Source organism: Protopterus annectens, chromosome 1.part1, assembly GCF_019279795.1.
Source record: "Protopterus annectens isolate FY-2018-M chromosome 1.part1, PAN1.0, whole genome shotgun sequence".
Classification (NCBI taxonomy): Eukaryota; Metazoa; Chordata; order Ceratodontiformes; family Protopteridae; genus Protopterus; species Protopterus annectens.
Window position 1 is genome coordinate 1405333505 of NC_056726.1, and position 27644 is coordinate 1405361148.

The window sequence follows — 27644 nt, forward strand, 5'->3', positions numbered from 1 at the left end:
TCTTAAAGAGTTGGGAGAAGTTTTACAAGATCCGTCAGCTGCTGGGTCTCAAGATAAGATTACCTCACAGCTAGGAATCCATAACTCAATTGCTAACTCCTCCATGCGGCTCATTTCTTATGCAGCCGATGGAGCGAGTAGAGCCGCAGGCACAGGAGTGGCTTTAAGGCGTCAGTCCTGGATGCGGCTTTGTAATTTTGCAGACCCCTTCAAGGCGTCTTTCACAAACTCCCCTTTTGATGGCTCGACCTTGTTCGGTCCTCAAGTGAAAGACACTTTGACTAGATGCGAACAAGATGGCAAGACTCTTTCTGCCGTAGGAGTCCGTTTCTCCGCCCCTTCTAGACCTTATCCCAAAGGACAGAAGGGAGGAAAAATGTGGTTCCACAAATCTCAAGGAGTCACGCCTGATGCACGAAGTCAGTTTACCCCCAGAGGCAGAGGGGGTAACAACAATAGACGCCACCCTAGGGGCAGAGGGGGTCCGCAGAATCAGGGTAGCAGAGAGCCTCTTTCTGACAAACCCTTCCAGCATCCCTGAGATGTTGCCCGATTGTCCGCCTTTGGAGGCAGGCGGGGGAAAATTATCGCTGTACCCAATAGTCTGGCTTTCCCTTTCTCAAGACAAATGGGTACAGTCAATTATATCCGAGGGTTACAAAATTCCCTTTATTCAAACCCCAATTCAACAAAAGGGAACCCTTCCAGACGTTCCACCCGGTCTAAGGGAACTAGCAGTACTAGAAATATCAAAACTGCTAGTAAAAAGAGCCATCCAGCCAGTCCCGGCAGACCAAATAGGATCCGGAATCTACTCAAGGTTCTTTTTAGTTCCAAAAAAGACAGGGAACTGGAGACCAATATTAGATCTGAGCAAACTCAACAAGTTTGTAAAGAAGTCAAGATTCCGGATGGTCACGCTTCAGTCCATTCTGCCCTTTCTGGGCAAGGACAATTGGATGTGCTCAATAGATCTTCAGGATGCGTACTACCACATAAAAATTCACAGACGCTCCAGAAGATTTCTCCGCTTCCGGCTGGGGACCAGTCACTTCCAATTCAGAGCCCTGCCCTTTGGACTCACTACAGCCCCCAGAGTGTTCACCAAATGCATGGCAGTGGTTACGGCTCACCTGAGACGTCAAGGATTCCAGGTGTTTCCATATCTAGACGACTGGCTCCTCACTGCCACCACCAGGCATCAGCTTCTCCAAGCCAGAAAGTACACCATTCATACTTGCAGAGGGCTAGGAATTTCTATAAATTTCGAAAAATCTGCCTTGTCGCCTTGTCAATATATTACCTTTATAGGTGCAAAATTGGACACCATACAACTTTCTGCAAGGTTGACAGACCAAAGGATCTTGGACATTCAAAGACACGTCCAAGTGATTCTATTCAGCAACAAAATTCAGGCCAGATTTGCTCTGAAAGTACTGGGTCTTATGGCGGCCGCCATAACACTTCTTCCTCTCGTCCGCTTTTACATGCGGCTTCTACAATGGATGCTATTCACCCAATGGTCCTTTCAACAACTTCCCATGCGTCACCAAATCATAGTAACTCCAACTTGCAAAAGGCATCTGACTTGGTGGATATCGTCCCCTCAAATCCATCAAGGCAGACCATTTGTTCCTCTTGCCCCAGTTGCCACGGTTACATCGGACGCCTCCCTGATCGGGGGGGGGGGGGCATTATCAGGGCAGAATGGTCCATGGCACTTGGCAACCTTTCGAGTACCATCTGCACATAAATGTTCTGGAGATGAGAGCAGTGCTTTTAACGTTGCAAGCCCTCAACGAGACTCTTCCTCAGGGAACAATTGCAGTTCAAACGGACAATATGTCAGTAGTGTGGTACATAAACAAACAGGGTGGAACCAAGTCCTATCCACTATGTCGAGAGGCTCTCAGACTTTGGCAATGGGCGATCTCCTCTCATCGGTTTCTGATAGCAACGCACATCCCCGGGAAATCCAATATCATAGCGGACAGATTGAGCAGAGCTATTCTCATGCCTCACGAGTGGTCTCTCAAACAGTCAGTGACGGAAGAGATTTTTCAGAAGTGGGGACTTCCTTGCTGCGACCTTTTCGCTACACCTCAAAACAGCAAATGCCCAGACTTCTTCTCTCTCTTCCCCCTTCCAGGCCATCCCCCCAGAGACGCTCTAACCCAAGATTGGCCCCGGGGACTTCTTTACGCCTTTCCTCCTTTTCCGCTGATACCTCAGCTAATTCAGAAAGCAACAGCCTTGAGAGCCAAGTTGATTCTCATTGTCCCTTATTGGCCTCGACAGATATGGTTTCCGTTCCTACATCATTATCTCTTGGTACAGCCATGGCATCTGGACCCGGTTCTAGATCTTCTGACCCACCAGTCGGGTCAACTGCACCAATCCATACCCTCTCTCAACCTCACTGCTTGGTTGCTCCACTTCCGTCCTTAGCCAGGCTTCCTATGATTTCTAATCCTGTACGGGATATCATAGTAGCTTCCCTAAAATCTTTTACCAGAAAGATCTACACTAGTAAATGGCGACGTTTCTCTTTCTGGGCAAAAGCTAGGAACATAGACCCCTATACTGCTCCAATTCATTCGGTATTGGACTTCCTAGCTCACATTTTTAATTCAGGATCCTCTTCTTCCACAGTGAAAGTTCAAATGGCAGCCATTTCAAATTTTCACATAGGCTTTTTGGACCACAACATTATGTCACATAAACTTTGCAAGGCATTCCTTCGAGGTATCTTTTTATTGAAACCTCCAATTAGAGACCCCCCCACCACAGTGGGATCTAAATTTAGTTTTAACATCCTTGATTCTTCCCCCGTTCGAACCTGCAGCTGCCTGTTCCCTGAAATTGCTTTCTTGGAAGACACTTTTTCTAGTTGCCATTACATCTGCTAGGAGAGTATCTGAGCTTCATGCTCTCTGTGTTTGTCCTCCCTATCTAATATTTCACAAAGATAGGGTATCCATAAGAACTAATCCGTCTTTCTTACCAAAGGTGGCATCTCAGACTAACCTGAATCAGTCCATTGATCTTCCAGTATTTTTCCCAAATTATTCTGATAGAGCTGAACAAAAGTTACATTATCTCAATGTTCACCGTTAACTGAGATATCTAGATAAGACAAAAATTTTTAGGAAGTCTGATCAACTTTTTCTATCTTATGCAAAGAACAGGAAAGGCCTTCCAGTTTCTAAGGTAACTTTATCTAGGTGGCTGTCTTCCTTGATCACTTACATTTATCAGCTCAGGGGCAAAGAATTGGTTTCTATCCCAAAAGCCCATTCTACCAGAGCTCTAGCTACATCTACAGCTTTTCAAGCTAGACTTCCAATAGACACTATTTGTGCAGCAGCCACATGGGCCTCTCCTCATACCTTTGTCTCACATTACAAATTAGATTCTGTCTCCAGAGACAGAGCAAATTTTGGTTCCACCGTTCTCAAGAGTCTGTGCCAATGAGCCACCCAGGAAAGAGGTGCTAGGGACGCGGTCCCATCCAGCAAGAATGAAGGCGAGATTGACAACTTAACATTTAGAAGTTATGTACCTACCATAACGTTCCATGTTAGTTGTCTTCTCTCGCCTTCTTTCTTGCGTCCCACCCTCCTTCCCTCTAGCCTGGTCAGACCGAGAAGATTATTCTTCCTCTATTAAGAGGTTTTACCTTTTTCTACCTGTTCAACTTCTAGTTTCGCTAGGTTATGTGGATCCTTTCTACAAGTTTATGATGTTATTTAGTATTTTATTTCTTCCTCCTAAGTTGGAAGAAAATACTACTATTTCTTTAGCTACCAAACGAGATCTGAGTAATCTCCGCCTTGCATCATGGGATATAGGGTTGCCTCGAGCTGGTAAAATTAGCTCTCGAGCTTAGCAAGTGCCGAGTCGGAGCCGAGGATCGGCTCCGAACCCATCCAGCAAGAAAGAAGGCGAGAGAAGACAACTAACATGGAACGTTATGGTAGGTACATAACTTCTAATTTTTTTACACGGTCGGCATAGGGCATCTGCTTTTGGCCTGTGATTCTTTTAGTGAGATATTTCTGAGTCCTTTCCAACTGTTGCAGATGTCTTGTGAGGTACATACCAAATGGGCTGTTGTACTCTATAATGGGTCTAATGAGGGACGAGTACATTGGGACAATGACCTCCTTTCTGGATGAAAAGCCCTTTCTGATGAGATATACCACATAAAAGGATTTCCTCACTGTTGTGGCGATGTGGTTATCAAAGGTGAGACCACTGTCCACCTGTGTTCCTAAGTCTCTCATCACACTTTCAGTGTTTAGAGTATTGCCATCTATGTGGTAGTTCATGGGTACGTGTTTTTTTTCCAAAGGGGATAACGACACATTTCTTGGCATTGAGCTTGCATCCATGACACTGGCACCAAGCATCTGTTTCTGTAAGGCCCTCTTGTAGGATACCTACATCATTTGGGGAATCGATAATGGCTCCCAGTTTGCAGTCATGTATGAACTTTGTTAGCCAGAGACCCTTAGTGTTGGTCTGTACTTCAGAGAAGTAGATGCCAAACAAGAGCGGTCCCCAGACTGAACCCTGAGGCACTCCACTTGTCTGGAGCTGGATCTGGAATTGGATATTTTTACAGTGTGTGTTCTGTCAGTAAGCCAATTGCCAACCCATCAAGTGATGTAAGGATTAATGCCCAGCTTGGTAAGTTTATCTGTGATTCCAGAGTGGGGGATGGTGTCGAAGGCCTTGGCAAGGTCCAGATAGGCTATGTGGACCGCCTTACCCTCATCCACGGTTCTAGAGACTAATTCGAAGAAATCAAGTCAGGTTGAGGAGACAGGATCGGCCCTTCACAAACCCGAATTGAGTGGGGTCCTATGTTTGAAGGTTGCCAATGTCCTTGTTTATAAGTTCCATGATAATATATTCCATGGCCTTGCAGACCAGGCTCGTCAGACTGATGGGGCGATAGTTAACGGGATCCAGGGTGGATCCTCCTATGTGAAGACGGATGACTGTAGCTGTGCACCATTAAGTGGGCACGAAGCCTGAGGTGAGGCTGTGGTTGCACATGACACTTAGGTAAGGTGTCAGTTCATTTTGTAGTTCATGTAGTACACAGCCCGGGATGTTATCTGGTCCCATGGATGCTGTATTTTTAGCTTTGGAGAGTGCGTTTATTACCTGTGTGGCTGTGATAATCAGAATTTGGAAATCTTCCGGTATTGGGATGGACCCTTTAGGGGCGAGGGGGGGTGAAATTGGCACTGAATCGATCTGTCAGGATATTGGCGATATCCTTGGGATCAGTATATTTAATGCCATTCTGTTGTAGCTCAGAGCAGACCTGAGCATTGCCACTTAGATTTTTGACGTGTATAGAATGCCTTGTGGTTGTCCTTGGAATCTTTGGCAAGTCTATTTTCGTAACTGGCTTTGGAGGATTTTATGAGGGATCTCAGCTTTTTGCTAAGGCTGGTAATGGAGTTTTTTGCATCTTGGGGTTTTCCTCTTTTCTGCAACAGTTTCTTGATGCAGAGAAAGCATATGAACAGAGTAAGCTGGGGCTTTATGAGCAAGACAATGGAAGCATTTGCATTTCCTGAAAAAAATTGTAAGGTTGATTAGGAGGATATAGGAGGGATCAGAGGCAAAAATTAAAGTGAGTGGGGTCCTCAGTTTCTGCTTAAGCAGTGGAACTAGGCAGACATGTCTTTTTTCCCCTTTTGTTATTTACATGATGTTTAGAACCATTGGCAGTGAAAGTAAGGGACTCAGAAATTCAAGGATATAATTTGTTTTTTATTTTTTATTTTAACATTTGTTTACCAGGAAAGTCTGACTTGGAATTAAGCCAATTTTCAGCAGAGGCCCAGGGAGAAACACTCTAGACGCATGTCTTTGTAACAAGGGAGGAAACTGGAGCACCCGGAGGAAACCCACATGAATGCAGGAACGACGTGCAGACTCCGCACAGAAGACACCCCAGCTGAGAATCGAATCTGAGAACCTCTTGCTGTGAGGCGATAATGCAACCGCTGCACCGTAATCGGTATGGTAGTCAAGAAGAGCTGGCTGTATTTGCAGATGATACTGTTTTATAACAGACAAAACCAGAAAAAGACATTACAGTGTTGTGGAACATTTTGAGACTGTTTCAAATCTTTTTTGGGAAACAAAATTAATGAAGCTAAAACAAAGGCAGTAGCGGTAGGTTATGTACCCACAAATGAATTGGTTCATCAATAACCATATTTATTGGGAGATGATAAAATGAAGTATTTAAGAGTATGGATTAAACATGATTCTGGTGTAGCAGCTAAGGGTATGTGAGAAGAGACTAAACAAAAGATAATACAAAATCTGAGAAAATTGAAGCTTTGTGATATGGATAGTAAGATACAAGCAGTTAAAATGTTTTAGTTCCATTAGTCTTGTATACAGGTCAGGCATATTTTTATCAACCAGAGGAGGAGTTGTGGATAGCAGTTAGAGGTGAAGGACTTTATCTGGGAGGGGAAGACGGCAAGAGTCAAGCAGGATAAGACGATTCTTCAGTAAACAGGGCAGATTGGGATCACCCGATTTGAAGGGGTGTTCTTTGCTTTTTCAGAGCTGCACATGTACGGCTCCTATACGTACCACAAGCAGAAATCTAATTCAAAGTGGAAAGGGATGATGATGACACAGGGAAAGCTCAAGAAACAAGGACAGACTGGGATTTTGGATGCATGCCTTTAAGGAGAATAACAATAATTATACAGAATATTATATCCTTAAAGTAGCAGAAAATATCCTAAGAACTAAGCCAACATAAGAATGGCGAAAGGAGGTTCTGCTAATAGGGATGACTGCAATTAGGGTTATAGACAATAGGCAAGAGGGGGCTGGAATTTATTGGAGAAAACTGGCAAATGAACCTAGGTATTGGGAGAAATAACTAGATAGGGAAAAGTGATAAAATGGGAAGATGTCAAGAATTTATTTGGACTGCAGGTTAGAAATTGTCTTCCGTATCAAGGATTTATATCAAAGTATAGACAGAGAAAGAAATGGGGGGGGGGATCCTAAATGAAAGACCACTACTGGTAGAGTTTTTAGTAGAATCTAGAACAGAAGCTGCCATTAAAAAAGGAATAATTAGTAGAGCGCATAAAATATTGTATGAGAACTATAAGAAGAAAGCCAATTATGAATTGAAACTAGCCCTTGAAACAAAAGGAAACCACAAAGCCTTCTTCAACTATGTCAGGAACTTCCATGACAAAGCCCAGGTTTGTTCCGTATTAGTACTTAACGATACCACTTTCATTGATCCTGTTGACTTAGCCAGCCTGCTAGCTGATCGGTTCAGCGCAAACTTCACCCCCCATCCCCCCACAAAGGCCTGTTCAACATCCCCGATACTTGTCCCACACTTCACATCTCCGTCGATCAAGTGGTAAGGCCCTATCCAAGGCAAAGAACACAGTTCCATGGGACCTGATAGTATCCCAGGCTGTATTCTGCACCATCTCCAGCAAGAACTAGTTTCACCATTGAGCACCCTGTATTCAACCACAGCCGAATTACAGGCTTCATTCCAGCAGAGTGGAGAACTGCCATTGTCATCCCTTTGCACAAAGGTGGTGCCACTACTGACCCGGGAAACTATCGCCCCATTAGCTTGACAAGTCTGATCTGTAAATCCATGGAATATATTATTATGGCTCTCATAAACAAGGACTTAGGCAGTCTCCAAGCACTTGACCCCACCCAATTTGGATTTTTCAGGGGCAGATCTTGCCTCTTGAACCTGGTTGACTTCTTTGAGACTAAGGCCCTGGATGAGGGAGAGTCAGTACATGCAGCTTACCTTGACTTGGTCAAGGCCTTTGACACAATCCCCCACTCAGGCATCATCGACAAGCTAACTTAACTTGGCATAAATCCCTACCTTATCAGGTGTGTGACCAACTGGCTCACCGATAGGACCCACATGATCAAAATTGGTGCCACCACCTCTGACAGCAGACCTGTCACTAGTGGTGTTCCCCAGGGATCTGTCCTGGGACCCCTACTGTTTGGCATCTACTTCTCAGAAGTCCAGGCAAAGACAAAGAACCTGTGGGTGACCATGTTTGCAGATGACTATAAGTTGGGTGCTGTCACTGACTCCCTAAATGTTAACATACTGCAAGAGGGTCTCGCAGCAAGAAATGACTGGTGCCAAAGTCATGGCCTTAATTTAAATGCAAAAAAAAATTATCATACCATTCGGCAAATGGCCCCTATTGATTACCACATCAGTGGCAACCCCCTTAGCACACAACCCGAGTTGAGAGACCTGAGTACTCAGGTTGACAACAATCTCACATTCGACCATCCGGTAGCGGCAGTAGTCAGAAAAGCTTTTTACTTGGCTCATCTCATAAGTAAAAGGATTGCATCCAGAACAAAGGAGGTTATTACCTCTCTGTACTCCTCCCTCATTAGACCTATAATTGAGTATAGTGCCTCGTTTGGTATGTACCTCTCCAAACACCTGCACCAACTGGAAAGGCCACAGAAATACCTCACAAAGAAAAATCCATGGTCTACAACACCTGTCCTATGCGGACAGGCTGAAGTCGCTATCACTCTACTCAGTATCGTACAGATTGCTCAGAGGTGATCTGTGTCTCGCCTACAAGGCAATGTCAGACTCTGCCCTGTTAGAGATGCTTCATGTCCGCAAGTCTAACTCCTCGTACATTACACGCTCAAAAGGCCTAAATCTAATATGTGACATCAACAAAACCTGATGGAGAGACAGGTTTCTCTCCCAGAGGCTGCCCATCTCTTGAACAGACTTCCCATACATGTTAAACAGAGTACCTCACTGAACCTCTTCAAGAGCAACGTTGATCAGTGGGTGGGAAACCACAAATTTGTCCTCAGGGGGTCCACCTTTGTCCCTCTCTGACAGGGGTAACAGGTACTGACTGAGATTTCTTTTTTTGGGGATAAACTCTTGGCTAGGCTTGTAAGGTCCCCAGGTTCATTAGCCTAGTAACCTGCTATGATTTTAAGAGGTTAGAAAGGATTGGGAAGAGAGATGGGATAAGAAATTTTCAAAGAAGCAATGGGAGAATATGTGTATGTCTTCCAAATATGCAACAAAATCTAGAAGATTTAGGATTTTTTCTTGGAAATGTTTAAGCAGATATTTCTATACCCCAGGTAGACGCCAGAGAATTTTTCCTCAGGTATACAGCAAATGTTGGATGTGTGACGGAGAAGAAAGAGGTAATTGGAACATATTTTCTTGGAGTGCGGTGAGTTGGGGGACTTTAAGGATTCCTCATGGGATGCACCATCAGAGATGCTAGGTGGGCATATTAGTCTGACAAGGGAGATGATTTTTCTGAGGTATGATATAGAATCGGAATTACCTAGATATGGAAAGGCCTTGCTGTGCCTCGTTGTGATGGCTGCTAAAAGGCTATTGCACCATTTCTACTCCATCTACTTTACATCTGTTTTCTCTTTTCTTTTCACTTATATAATTAAACATATATTTGGTTTGTTAGATCTTAATCGACATAATCGAGAGCTCTGTCGTGGAAGGATTTGAACTCAGTTTGGAAGTGATTGTGAGTGATAAAACAATACATCAAGAGAAAGATTTTAAAGTCTCCTCAGCCTGGTTTTGCCCTGAATGAAGAACGCCTGTAATTATCGGACATTGAAAGCTGATGTGTTAGGAGTCATTTCTGAGTCTGATCTTCTGAATTGGGTTGGTAGTGTGATTGGCTCAACTAATAGTGGAAGAAGTCAACAGTATATGGCCCTGTAATGGAAAGTAAACATTAAACAAAGTGCATTGGGGAATGTGCATTTCATGTGGGTTACTCTCTGCTTTTAGGCATTATTGGTGCCCCTGCTGAATGCATTTTCGTATTCATTAACCTTTTCATCAATGTTTGATCTTTTACCAGTCGGGTAAACATTGGATGCTTATGGCGTGAGCCATATGTGACTTTCTGACCTTCTTTGGATCCGATGATTTAAATGTTGGATTTTTTTCAAGTGCAGCAAGTGGCATGCCGGAAGGTGACTATTATTAATTTATTCAAGTTACATCTATGGTCCATGAACTTCTTATTAGTATGCTTATTATATTTTTTTGCATACTTTGTCCTATTTAAGACTTTCCGGTTCTTGTGAGCAGAAGGGCATTTTGGTTTTGACAACGCTGTACCTGAGATTTGGGAGGATCTTATTTCTTTTGGTGAGCATAAGCTGCTTTTTTTGGAATTTTTTCTGGACTTGCTGGTTTATCAAGGTATGTGCTGATATCTTTCATCTGGAATATACATTGTCCTCATTGTCGTTTGGGGCTACTTTGTTCAATGTATTTCTATTGTATAGCCTAAGGGACTTGGGACATATTTTTTTTCACACTGTGATATAAGGGCTATACAAGTTCTTCAGACCATTTGGATTTGACAATGAATGTCCTGACAGCTGGGTGCTGAGTGTAGATACATTTAGGATGTAAGAACAGTATATTTTCTTGACTTTTCATCCTATTGTATGAGGAACCAGGACTAGGGTGACAGTACCACTGTTAAAGATTCTTTCTAATCAGGAAGCCATTTTGTTTTCTTATTGAAACACTGGTTATATTGTTCCATGAATCATCGATTGGGACTTTATTCTTATTGTGGACATCATACTTCATGTGGCTTATGTTTTTTGCATTATTGAATGTTTTCACTGTAAGGATACAATATTTGATGCATATCTATTATCGGTAAAGATTTCTTTTTAATCGGGAAGCCAATTTTTTGTGTTTTCATTGAAATACGGTTCACATTGTTCCATTAATAATCTATTGGGACCATATACTTATTGTGGACATTATACTTCATGTAGCTTATGTTTTTTTGCATTAATGAATGTTTGCAGTTTGTAAATAGAACATTTGATGCATTTTTATGAACGAGCCACCCTTGTGACTCTTGCTATTGGATGTAAGGATTCATATATACATTTTCCCACTCCCATACACAAACCAATTCACACACACCTCACCCTCTCCCATACACACTCCACTCCTCACACACCCATACAACAATGCCTACCTTCCCCCTACAAACTCTACTACTAACTGCACTTCTATTATCCCTAACCCATATTACCCAAATTAACCTCCACATCAACGCACACCTACCTCAAACCACACATACTACCACCTCAAGCATTCCACATACATCACACCCATATTCACACATCTCCCCTGAACTCTACTTTTCCAACCCATCCCATCTTTTCAAACCCACCATACTCCCCACTCCACCAACACCTCACCCTACTCTAACTGCTTTATCTAAGAAAACCCTCCCCCAGCAAAATCATAGTTCTCTATCCTCTCTACTCCTCCTCAGTCAGCTCCTCCCCCATATCTCACTCTCTCTCTCAGGTGACATCCACCCTAACCCAGGTCCAGGCCCCAGCATTACCCTCCCTAATCCAAATTCAAATCCACACAAACTCAAGGCTATCCACCTCACAACCCTAAATGTACAAAGCCTCCATAATAAAATCCCCAACCTACATGCCTGGCTCTATCACAACCAGCCAGACATAACTGCAGTCTCTGAAACCTGGCTAAAACCCACCATAAGAGATGATGAAATCCTCCCCCCAGGCTATCGTATCATACGCAATGATAGGCCTCATAGAAAAGGAGGTGGCGTAGCTATTATCTACCCCTCCACTCTCACTTTTAATCCTCTGACCAACTCCATCCCGACTTTTGCTAATGCAGAATCGACTGTGGGTTTCTTAAAAGTTAACTACAAATCCATCTGCATCTGCTCCATCTACATCCCACCTGGAGACAATACCAAAACTCTAGAAGACATACTCTCATGGTTTAGCTCAAACATCAAAAATGAAACCTACACTCTAGGTGATATAAATATTAACTGGGCCCCCCCTCCTCTTAGATACCTCAACTCAATCAATCAACCTCTACAATTTTACCCAACTAATAAACATTCCAGCAGGCCAAATAAACAAGGTACCTCTGGTACCATCTTAGATTGGATATTAACGACCCACCCCAACAATATCACCAAAGCCGGTTTAATACCAGACCCCCTAAGTGACCACTTACCAGCCTTCATAGACCGCCTTCCCTCTCACACAGAAAAACAACACCTGTTCAAGCAATCCCGTAACCTAGCTTCCTTCAACCTCAAAATCTTCTCTGAATGCCTTAATATTACTAACTGGTCTCCACTAAAAATCCTCCCACTAGACAACGCTGTCTCATATTTTAACCAAACTTTCCTTACCTTACTTAATAAACTAGCCCCTCTTCAAACCAAACGCATCAAAACTAATCCCTGCCCCTGGCTATCCCAAGAAACTAAACTAATAATGAATCAACAAAACAAAAAGTGGAAAATATATCAAAACCACAAAAACACCAGCACCCTCCAAGAATATAAACATCTACGTAACCTAGCCAAAAATCAATAACAAAAGATCGCAAAAATTACTACTGCGACCTGCAATCCAAGCACTCAAACAACCCAAAGAAATTTTGGACATCCATCTCCTCAATACTCAACCCTGGTAATAATACCAACCCAAGCCCCAATCCTAACCTCTCAAGCCTTGAAACAGCCACTGAATTCAACAGATTATTCATAGATTGCATAGCTAAATTATCATCCAGTTTCCCCAACCCACCCAACAATGCTACCCCCTCACCCTGCCCCCCTAACCTCCCCTCTCACCCTCCTTCTCCCCCTTGTTCTCCCTTAAACCTGTCTCCACCAAAACTATCAAACGACTACTCCAAAAGCTAAAACCATGCCGCAATGCCCCTGACAACCTCCCAGGAAATTCTCTTCAAATATCAGCTGAATCTATAGCCTATCCCATATCCATTCTCATAAATAGATCCATTCAGGAATCCTATGTACCTACCATCTGGCGTCATGCTTTCATAATCCCTCTCCACAAAGGTGGTAAGAACACAGACACTACCAATTTCAGACCCATAGTTATACTCTCTCCTCTCTCAAAAATCCTCGAGAAAACCATCTACTCTCAGCTAATGCCCTACCTAACCTAGCACAAACTCCTCTCTCCCACCCATCACAGCTTCTGCCCCAGCCACAGCACCATGACAGCCCTCCTCTCCTTCCTTGAAACAATCAACCTAGCACGTGACAATGGCAAATACGTATCTTCTCTATTTCTTGACCTCTCAAAGGCATTCAACACAATTTCCCATTCCCTACTCCTCTCCCAGCTCTCACACTTGCACCTATCTCCCTCAACCTTAGCCTGGTTCTCCAGCTACCTTTCCATGCACCAACAGGCTGTACAATGGAAAGAATCAACCTCCCCTTTCTTACCTACACCCACTGGAGTTCCTCAAGGATCAGTACTGGGCCCACTCCTCTTTAACTTATTCATCAACAATTTCCACCACTCCATCCCTGACGCCTCAGTCATCCAATATGCTTATGACTCCACCATCATCTGCTCAGCCTCCTGCCCCTCCAAACTTCTACTTAATACCCAAATAGCCTTCTCCAAAACAGAATCATGGATGCAGTCTCATCATCTAGCCCTAAATGCCAACAAAACAAAACTAATGATTTTCACTCCTACCTAAACCTCACAATTCAAAAAGGACCGATTTACCATCAAAAGCCACAATAACTCTCCTCTAGAAATAGTACTTAGTACCAAGCTACTTTGCATTACTATTGATGAAAACCTAAAATTAGATTCCCACATCCTCTCTACAGTCAAAAAAAAAACAACCAGAAAATTGGTCTCCTCTACAGACATAACTGCCTCCTAACTCCCTACTCCCGTCAAACCCTTGCATCAACCTTCCTTCTCCCCTCTCACTTGTATGGTGCTCCCCTATTCTCCAACCTACAACTTGGCCTCCATTCCAAACTCGAAGCTTGTTGCAATAAAATCTGCAAATTTGCAACCGATTCTAAGAACTCCTCCCATCACTGCCACTCCCTTCACACCCTGAACTGGCTTGAACTCCACAACCACCTAAAATGCCTACAACAGCCCACAAACTCATATTTAAACCAACAGAATGCCCCTCTCTTTCCAAATCTCTAACACCCTACACACCTGGACACACCCTGAGATCCAAAGGCCAAAACCTCCTACATGTACACAAACCCCTACACCCACCTGGCCAACTATTGCTATCCCACACTATAGCCAAACTGTGGAATGCTCTCCCCACACCACTACGTAACCTACCAAACCATAACAACTACAAATCCATGCTTCACTCCCATCTCGCCTCCAAATGGAAATGTCCTTCACATGCTCCCACCTAAAACACCCACATCACTAACTACACTCCTAAATAATTTTTCTTCGCAAAATTTAACAATATGTCGTCATAGGTCTTTCTCTCTACATCTTTCCAAATTATTCTTTATATTATATATTCTTATTATTATACATCTTTCCTGTTTCTTTTGCATGCCCCCCTCTAGCCTGCCTTACACATATTCTCAAACTGACACCCTCTTAATTGCTAAGCAGTGTATCTATTAATGTAAAACTGTTATTTCATGTACATAATAATTTTGATATAATATACTCACATTATCTGTTACTAATGTGGCAACTTTCTGTATTTTTGCCTTTTCCTAGTTTTACAAAACCCTGTGCTTATATTTTGTAATGTTGCAAATGTCTGTATTTGTATTCGGAGCTTTTCTCCTTGGGTCTCCACTGAAAATGGGCCACAAGCCCAGCTGGACTAACCCGGTTAACAAACAAACAATAAATAAATACCAACTGTACTAGGAGTGAATATAGTAACAGAGATAAAACAGCTGGAAATGAGATCTTTAGAAAAGGGTAGGAGCAAACTACATAGGCAAAAATGGGAATTGTGGGAGCAATACATGCAGGGAGGAATGAGGTTTACAAGAAGGCAGGACTTAAATGAGCTATGTAATGTTTGACTGAAAATGATTGGATACATAATAAATGATGTATAATGTTTGCACCTGGGAGTGTCAGTAAGGTTTGTGATGTAAAATGCTTGCAACTGGGATTGTCTGCAGTTTGTTTTCATTTATAATAAATGTATGATTGCCTATGTCATAAGTGATGGTTTAATAAAGGTATTTCCTGAGCCTCAAACTCAATGCCAAAAAGTGCAGTGTCATCCCCTTTGGTAAAAACTCTGTACCCATGCACTACCATATAGGCAGCAATCTACTTAACACCGAATGCGTGATGAGACCTTGGGACCCAGGTGGGACAGTAGTCTCTCCTTTGATAGTCAGATCGCCACAGTAGTCAGGAAGTCCTTCTACGTGGCACACCTCATCATAAAAGGGTTCTCATCCAGGAAAAAAGAGGTCATTGTTCCCCTCTACTTGTCACTCATTAGACCCATTATAGAGTACAATGCCCCTTTTGGAATGTACCTTACAAGACATCGGCAGCAGCTGGAAAGGCCGCAGAAGTACCTCACAAAGAGGATTACTGGCCTCAAACAAATGACCTACACTGACCGCCTCAAAAAACTCCAGCTTTACTCCGTAGCATATTGCCTACTCTGAGGTGATCTCTGCCTAACATATAAAGCTATGTTAAACCCAGAGCTGTTGGACATGCTACAGCTAAAGAAATCCCAATCCCTCCAAGCTACATGCTCTAGGGACCTAAACCTTGTCACCACAATAAACAGGACACGCTGGAGGGATAGATTCCTGTCTCAGAGACTTCCTATACTCTGGAACAAGCTACCCATCTATGTCAAGCAAAGTTCTTCATTAGCACTCTTCAAGAAAAATCTTGATGAGTGGATGGGAAATGGGAAATACACCCCGGGGATCACTTCTGTGTCTCTGCTGGACAGTGGCACAGGAAAATAACTTTCTTGGGTGGCGTGAGCTATGGTACCTTGCTGGCTAGGCTTACGTAGGCCCTTGGGCCGATAGCCTAGTACCTACCTATGAACCTAAAAAAAGGGCAGGAATTGAATAATTTATTTAATGTTGCTTAGGTTATATGATCTTTAGCAATACAGTGGATATAAAAAGTGTACACACTCCTGTTAAAATGACAGGTTTTTGTGATATAAAAAATGAGACCACAATAAATAATTAATTTCATAACTTTTCCCACCTTTAATGTGACATATAACCTGTACAATTCAATTGAAAAACAAATCTGTTAGGGGAAAAAAATATAAAAAATAAAAAACAAAAATGTGCACACCCTTAAACTAATACTTCGTTGAAGCACCTTTGTTTTAATTACAGCATTCAGTCTTCTTGGGTACACACCTGTCATCAATTAAAGAGACTAACCCCAAATAAAGTTCAGCTGTCCCTAGTAGGATTTTCCTGACATTTACTCAGTTGCTTGCTACAGCAAAAGCCATGGTTCGCAGAGAGCTTACAAAGCATCAACGGGATCTCATTGTTGAACGGTATCAGTCAGGAGAAGGGTACAAAAAAATTTCCACAGCATTGGATTTACCATGGAACACAGTGAAGGCACTCATCAAAAAGTGGAGAAAATATGGGACAACAGTGATGTTGCGAAGAACTGGATGTACCTCCAAAATTGGTGAAAAGACAAAACGAAAACTGGTCAGTGAGGCTGCCAAGCTACAGCAATACTGAAGGAGCTGCAGGAGTTTCTGACAATTACTGGTTGTGTACTACATATGGCAACAATTTCCCATATTCTCCATATGTCAGGACTATGGGGTAGGGTTACAAGATGGAAGCCTTTTCATGCACAGAAAAACGTCCAGGCCAGGATAAAATTTGCAGAATAATGCATTGTCTCCCAAAAGCATGTTGGAAAATGTGTCATGGTCTGATGAGACCAAGGTTGAACTTTTTGGCCACAATTCCAAAAGGTATGTTTGGCGCAAAAACAACACTTCACATCACCAAAAGAACAGTATCCCTGTGGTGTGAAGCGTGGTTGTGGCAGCATCATGCTTTGGGGCTGCTTTTTTCAGCAGAAACTGGGGCTTTAGTTAAGGTGGAGGGAATTATGAACAGTTCCAAATACCAGTCACTTTTGGCCCAAAACCTTCAGGCGTCTGCTAGAAAGATGAAGAGGAGTTTCACCTTTCAACACGACAATGACCACAAGCATACATCCAGATCAACAAAAGAATGGCTTCACCAGAAGAAAATTAAAGTTTTGGAATGGTCCAGCCAGAGCCCAGACCTAAATCCAATAGAAAATCTGTTGGGTGACTTGAGGGTTGTGCACAAGAGATGCCCTCGCAATCTAACAGATTTGGAGCACTTTTGCAAGGAAGAGAGGGCAAATATTGCCAAGTCAAGATGTGCCATGCTGATAGACTCCTACCCAAGAAGACTGAATGCTGTAATTAAATCAAAAGGTGCTTCAACAAAATATTAGTTTAAGGGTGTGCACACTTATGCAACTAGCTTATTGTACGTTTTTAATTTTTTATACTTTTCCCCTAACAGATTTGTTTGTTTTTCAATTGAATTGTACAGGTTATAGGTTATATTAAAGGTGGAAAAAGTTTTGAAGTGATTTATTGTGGTCTCATTTTTTATATCACAAAAAACCTGGCATTTTAACAGGGGTGTGTACACTTTTTATATCCACTGTATAATGTTCGTAAACGTTAACTTGTTAATACTGTTTGCTTACTTTTATATAAATGTAAATTGGCCTATGTCACAAGTGATAATTTAGTAAAAGTATTTTAAAAAAAAAAGTTTCAGTTCCCTTTCTGTCGCAGCTTAAAATATTTTAAAAACCTTTCCAAGGGTAGGCTTTTGGATGAGAATACTTGTCAAAGATTCCGTTCCTCCATGGGATTGTAACTTCATTTTATAGAAACTCACAAGATATCTCTTCAGACCAGCTACCACAGCAAATTTTTAAGGCCTTTCTTCAAAAACCCATTTATAGGCTCATAGGTGATTACTAGGCTAATGACTCCAGGGGCCCTTTTTAATCCTAGCCATTGTTTCCTAAAATGAGAATCAAACTCTGCCTTTTGTATGTGAGGGAAACATCTTAACCATTATGCAAACACCCAGTAGAAAAAAAGATTGACAAAGTGGGTCTCGGAACTGCTGGCCCTGCCATGTTGGCCTTCTCCTCTATCTTTTCATAGAGACAAAGTTTCTTTACAAACTAACTCTACCTTTATGTCTAAGGTAGTTTTAGGGCCCAAACGTAATTAGTCATTCGGTCAATTTAACAGTTTTCCTTTCTGAGTACTGTAACAGATGTGAATATGTTACATTACCTTGATGTTCACTGGTAACTAAATTCTGCCAACATAGAACCAAAGACAAGGAAAAAAGTTCTTTGTCTTCAACAGATTGGACCAAAAAATCTCTGAGTCTGGGCTGTCCAGGTGGCAGTCAAGGCTATATTACTTACAGCTGCATTTATAGTAACAAGACAGCTACAGGTAAATATAAAACTGTGTCAGCTGTACCATTAGCCTCCTTGAGGAATTCATTAGTAGATGATATTTGTACTTCTACGACATGGACTTTACTGCATACTTTTGCAAGGTACTGTAAACTGGATGAGATCTCAAGGTCCAGGTTTCTCTTTGTCACCGCAATTATTTGGGGTAGCCTGTCATGACAGTCCACAAGATGCATGGCTAAGGATTGTGTCCTTCATTCTGGAGTGCGTGGACTAGATCATCTTCCTTCCTCCTTCCATTTTGATGCCTTCCATTTCTGTCCTGGCTTTGTCAACGTTACAGAAGGTCTTCAGGAGGGTAGGATGTCAGGCATCCTTAGGTTGAAATTTTAAACAAGAAACATCCTTATTAAACTGTCATTTATGATGTAGGAATCGTACATTATAAAAACAAACCATATTGACATATTTTCATTTGCAAATATTATGCATCACTTATAATTCATCCAGTCATTGTCGGTCAAGCATTGCATAGCTCATTTAAATTCTGCCTTCTTTTATACCTCATTCCTTTTCCAAAACGTTATTCTGCATGTATTATTCCCACAGTTCCCATTTTTAATATGTAATTTACTTTTGCTCTTTTCTAAATATCCCATTTCCAGTTGTTTTATCTCTGTTACTTTATTCACTACTTGTAGTACAGTTGGTTTAGACTTTGATTTCCATTTTCTAGTAATTGCTTTTTTGGTAGCTAGGCAATTCAGATTCTGTATCATAGCTCAGAAAAATCATTTCCTTAGTTATACTAATTTGCTCACCCAATATTTCTGATAAAGTAGACTGCAGGGAATTTTTAAATTCTGCCAGCTTGTCAGAAAATATGTTCCACAGTAACCTCTTTCTTCTCTATCACATTTCCAAAATTTGTGATCTACCTGAGGAAAAATTATTTGGAGTCTACTTGGGGTATAATAATACCTATGTAAAAATGGATTGAAGTTTTAATGTTTATTGATTGGTTGTTACAGGTGTTATTCCAGTAAATTGGATTTGAAGAAGAGAGGGGCATTATGGAAGTTAGTTGAAGTGTTCTAACTTTGAGAAATACTGTAATACTGAATCTGTAGTGCCAGAGGTGACCATACTTCAGTTTGAAGTGGATGATTACAGCTCATGAAGATCTGTTGTTATGTTGAGCACTTAATTTTCATTTGTATGGCATTGTACTTGGCTGTTCTACCTGGCAGAGAAATATCTTATGATCAAAAATGTAAAGTTTTCCGTTAAAGGAATAAACATTTCATTAACATCATTTTTGCTTGTTTTGTATGTAATCTTTAAGTTTTCTATTTTAATCCGCTTAACATTTGAATAGTATTAAGTGCTTGAGCTTTTTTGTGTATTTCCTCTGCGTAATTGTTCTTAAGAAGGATATCACCTTTTTTTTCTTTCGTACACCTTTGTTGAATTATCACTTGACAGGCAAATTTACATTCATAGAAAAGTAATCAAACTACATTAACATAAACATTATACTTGACATATATTACTATATTTCATATAACCTAAGCAGTATTACATAACTGATTTGATTACTTTTTTTTTTAAACAAGAAGCATCTTCACTAAACCATCGCTTACAACATATGCACTCATACAGTTCTATAAATGAAAACAAGCCACACTGACATAATTGTAGTCACAAGCATTTTACATCACAAACCATACTGACACGCTCCCAGTTGCAAACATTACACATCACTTATAATATACCCAGTCATTCTCACCCAAACATTACACAGCTCATTTAAGTCCTGCTCCCTTTTAGGCCTCATTTCTCCCTTGTATGTATTGTTCTCATAATTCCAATTTTTCCTGTGTAGTTTGCTCCTACCCTTTTTTTAAAGATTTCAATTTTAGAAGTTTTATCTCTGTTACTATATTCACTACTACTGCTATAGTTGGTGTATATTTTGATTTCCATTTTCTAGTAATTGCTTTTTTGGCAGCCACCATTATGAAACCCAGCAAGGCCTTACCATGTCTAGGCAATTCCGATTCTGTATCATAGCTCAGAAAAATAATCTCCCTTGTCGCATCAATCTGCCCACCCAGCATCTCTAACAGTGCATCCCGCAGGGAGTCCTTAGTCCCCCAACTCACCGCACTCCCAGAAAATATCTTCCCAGTTACCTCTTTCTTCCTCTTCACACCTCCAACATTTACTATCTACCTGAGGAAAAATTCTCTGGAGTCTACTTGGGGTATAAAAATATCTATGTAAACATTGCCAGGCAAAAATCCTAAATCTTCTAGATTTTGTTGCATATTTGGGAGACATACATATATCCTCCCATTGTTTCTTTGCGAATTGCTTATCCACTCTCTCTTCCCAAGCCTTTCTAACCTCCTCTGATTGATTATTATAGTAATTGTGCAATATTTTATATGCTGTACTAATTAGTCCTTTTTTAATGGCAACTTCTATTCTAGATTCTGTTAAAAACTGTACCAGTGCTTGTCTTTCATGTAGGACTCCCCCCCCCCCCCATTTCTTTCTCTTTGCCTATAGTCTGATGTCAATCCCTGATAGGGAAGGAAATCACTAACCTGCAGTCCAAATAAGTTCTTGGTGTCTTCCCATTCTGTCATCTTTCCCGCTCTAGTTATTTGCTCCCAATACCTTGGTTCCTTTGTCATTTTTATCCAGTAAATTCTGGACCCCTAAGGATGGTATCACGTTTGTAAATAAAACCTGATTTTATAGTTGTTCATATTTGTTCTTCAAAGTAAATTGTGTAAGGTAAACAAGCTGGGTTTTGTAGTAGTGATAAAAGTAGATGCATGTAAGGGTCAGTTTTATCAAACATCTGTCCTAATACAAAACTGAGATGGTAAACTGTTTGTTCTGTTTTTAGCATGTGTAGCATGTGTGTCTATATAAATGTTTTAATCATCTTAATATTTAACCATCTGAATTGTAGTCTCTGAACATTGGAAATGTAATCTGAATGTAATTTCAGTATTAAATCAAAAAGCAAAAGCTTTGATTGCATCTAGTTTTTATTGAATGGTAAAGAAAATAATTGAGATTATTTTGAATGTGTTATCATTTGAAGACCTTTATTTGCATCTGATGTTTACAATGTATGTAATCCACACTGAAAAGGAAAATTATTTGATGTATTTTTATTTAAATTGTGGTCATTTTATCATTTCCTAATTTACATTTAATATAAAATCAAATGGTAATGCTCTGGTTCAAGTCCATTTTTTTTTTAATTATTTGGTTATTGGGTGAGTTTGTTGCTCCACAGACTCTTTTCAGCACAACTCTGCTTCACTGGAGCAATATAGAGCAACACATTGCAAGACAGTACAGTTAATGTGCATCATAAGAAGGTGACAGTGAGTTGCATTAAATGACAAATACAGTGCTTTGGAGCCACAGTTGTCATTGTATTGGGAATATCCCATCCCAATATATAGTTAAATAATGCAGTAGAGGAATGAAGTAAGGAACTCAGTATGTGAAAGTCATATACAATTCTCTAGTAAAGCCATCATGGCTAGATGATTTTTTAAGATAATTTATTTACAATCCTTTGTTTAGTAAACAGAAAATGAGAGTTTTTTTTTTCGAAGACATTTCATTATTTTTTCTGTTTACTTTTAAGTGGGCTAGTGTGCATTGCGGGAAAGTAAGGAGCTAATCGGTGATGTATTATTTAGTGTCTGTAATTATTCATTATGTAATGTAAATATTTTTTTACCTCAAAACTAAGATACCAAGGGCTTTTAGTTTTATCATAGTATAAGACTTTATGTGTAGACTTAGTTTATTTTTCTCATTTCAAATACTTTTTAAAATTAATCTTTTTTGTAATTGTTTTTCCATGCCAAAATATATTTGTCATAGTTAATAGCCAGCAGTCTTTCCAAAGTATTTATTTTTTGGTCAATCTTATTAATCTGTTATGTTCCTTTATATTTAACAATAGTAATAATAAGCATCATATCTCCAGAAATGGTTGCCTTAAATGCAGCCCCTTTTATTCTGAACGAACTGTCCATTTTTTGTGGAGTGAGTGTCCAAATATTAACTTGTCTTGATGTGTTTGTTTAGTTAGAATGCTTATGGCTGTTAAACCAGTGAGCATGCATTTCTCTTGTAAATTTTCTTGGAGAACATTGGTTACCTTCACGTTAAAGATGTTAACTGAATGATCAAAATTTAAAAAGGGGATGAAATTCATTTAAAAGGCAGATTGACAGCATCACTTGATGTTCTGTCTGCTCTGGATGACTTATTTCTGAGTATGGATATAACTGTGTAGTGTTTAGCTGAAAGTATTTTCAAGCTTCTAGTTCTTGAGTCATGAAAGTTTATATTAATTTGTTTCAGGGAACCCTGCGATTCATGTTCATTTACAACAGCAAAGTGTCTCTTAGGATGAATCCACATTTTCTTCCAAAGATAGTTTTGGAGATGCCCCTGCACAAATCTATGAAACTTGTTTAGGTTTTCAGCAACAGAGATCTGGGTACAGTGGTTCGTTAACCTGTATTGACAGCTGTTTTTCTGGTGGAGGAGAGAATGTAGTTTTAAGATTAAAAACCTGTTTTCTCCTTTGTCACAGTGGTGGAAGATCTTATTGTTGCCTGGCAGACAATTTCTTAGTTGACTGTCAGTTGCATCATTTGTTTTTTTCACCATCAGATAGCTGACTGATTTTTGGCAAATGCTGAGGCCAAAGTCTGTGCCACTCACGGGAATGGCAGCCCCCATTGTTTACTTCAAGGATATTTGTATTGCACGTTTGTGTTTACAGCTGCATAGTCTTTACTGCAGACATTTCACTTAGCATTATTGTTTTGACAGTGAAGGAGGAGTTGGAGTACATTTGGGCATCGTTCTTCTTGGACACTGCATCTTTGATGTGGATTAGTACAATTTTATTATTTATTTATTTACATTTGTTGACCGGGAAAGTTGACTGGACGCAGGTCCATTTTCAGCGGAGGCCTGGGGAGAAAAGCTCCACAATTAAAATATTACAGACATAGTTACAGATGAAGAATCCTAGCAATTAAAATATTACAAACATAGTACATTCAGTAGATAACTAGCATCTGTTCCATCCACAAAGTTATAGCAGATATTAACAATTGTTACAATAAGAAGTTACTGCCATGTAATAAGTAGATAGGCATGGAAGTATCAGAGCTTGCTGTAATCAAAGGTAGTTTGCGGGGTGGAAGAGAGGTAGAGGGTAGATGGAGTGGGAAAAGTTAGAGGGGAGAGTTACAAGGGCATAGCCAGCATGTTTTAGGTGCACTTTAAGTAAAGCTTTGAAGTGGGTGCATGATGGTAGTTTAATTTGTGAGAGATCCCTGTTTGATTGCTCAGTTGTTGCCCCCCCTCCTCCACCCTGAAGTTGAGTGGTTCATTGGTCAGCTGCTGTTGCTAGAATCCACAGTTTGTGGGTAGGTATTGTTAGATCACTTGTTTAATAATATAGTGTCAGATATGCTTTTTTTTCCCTTAATATATAGGATGGTCTTGGTAGTGACAGTATGGCATACTGGAGGTTATAGAGATGAGTATTCTTATACAGCTGGCACATTACATCACAACATGCATGGACTGTGCTTGTGGACATCTTCAGATGCAAGACTTTGCAGAAAACAATCTAAGTTCCTGTTGATAGTTTAGTACCAAAGTAAGAATCTACCTTACAATATTGAAACTATGCAAGACAGTGAATGTCCGATCACAGATGTAGAAATTGCTGAACCTTTCCGGGATGACGATCCTCCCTGTAGCTTCAATTTAACCTCCAGGAAGAACAGATGTGCCAGTATGGCTGTCACTTAAGAAAGTTAATGGGTCATTAGTCTGTATCTAGCTCTTGCATCTAGGAAATCTGATGGATCAGTGGGCTCTGTCTCCATGAGAGAGAGAGTGCGTCATGTAGGGTGACCATGGAAGAGCTGCTATATGGTGTAGTTAGATTTGGGATAAAAGTAAATGGGGAAGGATCTCTTGTAGATCATCTGATAATATAAGAACATATCTGTTGTGCTTTTTAGAAAAAGTATATCTCCATTATTTAGCATACCAGACCTAGTGTTTATAAGACGAGCATTTTTGTTGCTGCTGCTGCTAACAGTGAAGTGTTGACTTTTGCACAATCTGTATTTACTGATTTGTTGTCTTCAGATAAAAAAAAAAAACTGCATTTTTTTTTCCAGGTGACACACCATTTTATGCAGACTCTTTAGTGGGAACGTATAGTAAAATTATGGACCACAAGAACTCACTCAATTTTCCAGATGATATTGAAATTTCAAAGCAAGCCAAAGATCTAATATGTGCCTTCTTAACTGAAAGGTAAATATCTAAAAGATGAATTACTGTTTGAGTTGCAGGAAGTGGACTTGATGCCTATCTAGAAATAGCAGATAGATGCAATGAATACTTTATCATTTTTGGTCAATCTGTTGAATGAATTCTCTGTAACTATATAGACTGATTTTAATTTGGTGGTGTATTGAGTATTGAGCTTCTTGGAAAATATAGGAGATTTTCCAGCCAGGAAAAGCTTGCATTCATTCTTAAAATGCATTTCAACCACATTTGATAGTAAACGCAATATGTCATCATAGGGGTCCATGCCACATCATTATTTATGATGAATGAAATGTCGTCTAACAATGAATATTCACCATCCTACCTGATTTCCAGACATTTTTTTGGTTCCAAGAGCAGGCTTGTCTTCTCCCCACACTGAAGACTCCAGCAGTGTGATGTGTTAAAAAAGAAAAGCAGCCCATGTTGTGGTCATTCATTTTTTGCCCAAAGAAAATTCCTGTATATGACAACCACACTCCAACAGTTCAAGCCCAGCAAGGCTAGAAAAAATACCAGGAATAACGGATAAACCACTGAACGTTACTTTTATTACTGACAATTGCTACGGAGACAAAACTTGGTTTAGCGCTTTCATCTAGATAACTAGATTTCCTCAGAACTCTGAGGAAATCTAGTTATCTAGATGAAAGCGCTAAACCAAGTTTTGTCTCCGTAGCAATTGTCAGTAATAAAAGTAACGTTCAGTGGTTTATCCGTTATTCCTGGTATTTTTTCTAGCCTTGCTGGGCTTGAACTGTTGGAGTGTGGTCATTCATTTTTTGGCCCATCCTTCTTTGAACATTAAGTACCTCTCACTGACTGCCTGTAAATGCCCAGTATATCCCTCCTACTACAATATAGCGCATTAGCCCACTAGTGGGTGTCAGCAATGGGCTTGTCACTTCCCTGTGTGATATAAGCTATCAGATTGTTTTCCCCTCCTTATGCAACAAGATACTCCGACAAGTTTCTTCAGTCCCCCCATCATGTGCTTCACACCCTTCAGTTGAAGAGAAGCTAGCCCTGTTACTTGGTCCTTCTCCAACGCCAGCTACATCAGGTGCCAGTGCCACTAATCTAACAATGGTTGTTGAGGTCATAGTCAATGCTTTTTTAGCACTGTATGCCACTGAAGTTGACATTTTTTGTTCATTATGCTGCAATTGCTATTCTAATCCCACTGTGTTTACCAGGGCATGTTCAAGAATTATAAGTAACCATAACTTTTTCAGCACATTGTACATTTTTGCTTTGTGGTAATATTCTGAGCACTATTGCTTTGTGTGTGTGTTCATAAGGTTTCTGAGGCTGATAATACCAGAAAAAAATCACTAAGAAGCTTGTGTGCAGTTGGCAGATCCCATTATAGAACTTTCAGTCTTGCTATTTATTCTGTCTTGGGGAAAGTAACTAATTTCTCACTTGCAGAAAAATGCTTGTATTTCAAAACAGTGACCCCCCCCCCCCCCCCCAGTTGACAATCTTAAAACTTCTGGAGCAGCAAGATGCCCTTCCCTTTGACTTCTTCAGCAAGGATGCCTTTCCTAGTAGAGCTTTGTACATCTTTTTATACAGGTCATAGTTTTATAACTAATTATGATTACAGAAACTCCAAGCTGGATCTACCCATATACTTAAGTTCTTAAACAAGTCTACAGTCTCAATCCATGTGTGCTGTATTACATAATCACCCTTCAGTCTGTCTCCCAAATTTCAGGTACTTAATTTTTTGATGTATTTATAAGAATCTTATTCTCATATGCCCAAATGGTCGATTTAATGAAGTTCTTTTGCAGACATGCCCTATCTATTATAGATGTAGTCAGTTTACCCATTTTCAAGTCCTCTGCATACAGACCATAGAACACCTGAGATGAGAAAGTAAACTTCTCTTCCCTTGAAACTCGTATTTAGTGAAAAGGCTGCTGACAGTCCATTTAGGATTTCTAATCAAATGTCATATAATGAAGCAGCAGTTAGCAGTCATGTGAAGGATGCAGGAATTCGGAAAACAAATGTGTGATACATTTGCTAGCAGCCTGGGGCAATCCACTGGACACAAATGTCCTTCAGCAGCAGCCTAGGAGCACTGTCTAAATAATTGTGTCTTGAGTCACACAGCAGACAAATAAAGGCTAAAGGAATCAAACCCTCTACTGTAGGAAGCAACACTTTAACAGCTCATAGCCTTATTCATCTGCACGGGTCTGTATTATATTATCGCACGCTTACAAAAGCGAATGATAAATAATCGACCCCATGCAAGTGAAAGCTTACAACGTCGAAACTCAGAACAGCGATTTTTTTTCCAAGGGGAAAAAAAATCGCTGTTCCGAAATAAAAAATAAAAAAAACTTTAAAACATTACATAATGTGGGGGGCTTTGCCCCCCCCCACACTCCCTAACGTGCGGGGCTGTGCCCCCCACCCCCCCTACTTAAATATGCCAACTCCAAGATCGCAATACAGTGCCAAAAACGGCAAAGTAATGAAAGCGGCCAAGCAAATTCTTTTCCTGAGAAAGAATTCGCTGAAAAGCCGCTTTGCTATTTTGCCTTTTCAGTTTGATCAAGACGCATTTGACTAAATGCGTCTGTGATCTGGTAATAGGGAACCATCTCCACTAGGTGTTAGACAAAGTGTTGTAGCACAAACACCATAGGTTCATAGGTAGGTACTAGGCTATTGGCCCTAGGGCCTATATAAGCCTAGCTAAAAAGGTACCCTGGCTTTCGCCACCCAAGAAAATTGTTTCCCTGTGCCCCTGCCGAGCCATGCCACAGAGGTGATCCTGGGAT

The 27644-nt window shown here is 40.5% G+C and overlaps 1 protein-coding gene across 1 annotated transcript in view; it reads left to right on the plus strand.

Annotated features, from left to right (window-relative positions):
• The window catches only part of ROCK2 (Rho associated coiled-coil containing protein kinase 2), a gene marked incomplete in the record, with an annotated part of 2656097 nt that overhangs the window by 512309 nt on the left and 2116144 nt on the right, over positions 1–27644 (plus strand). Inside the window, 1 exon segment of the mRNA XM_044082273.1 lies at positions 24687–24825. Within this exon segment, the coding sequence (XP_043938208.1) occupies positions 24687–24825 (139 nt within the window).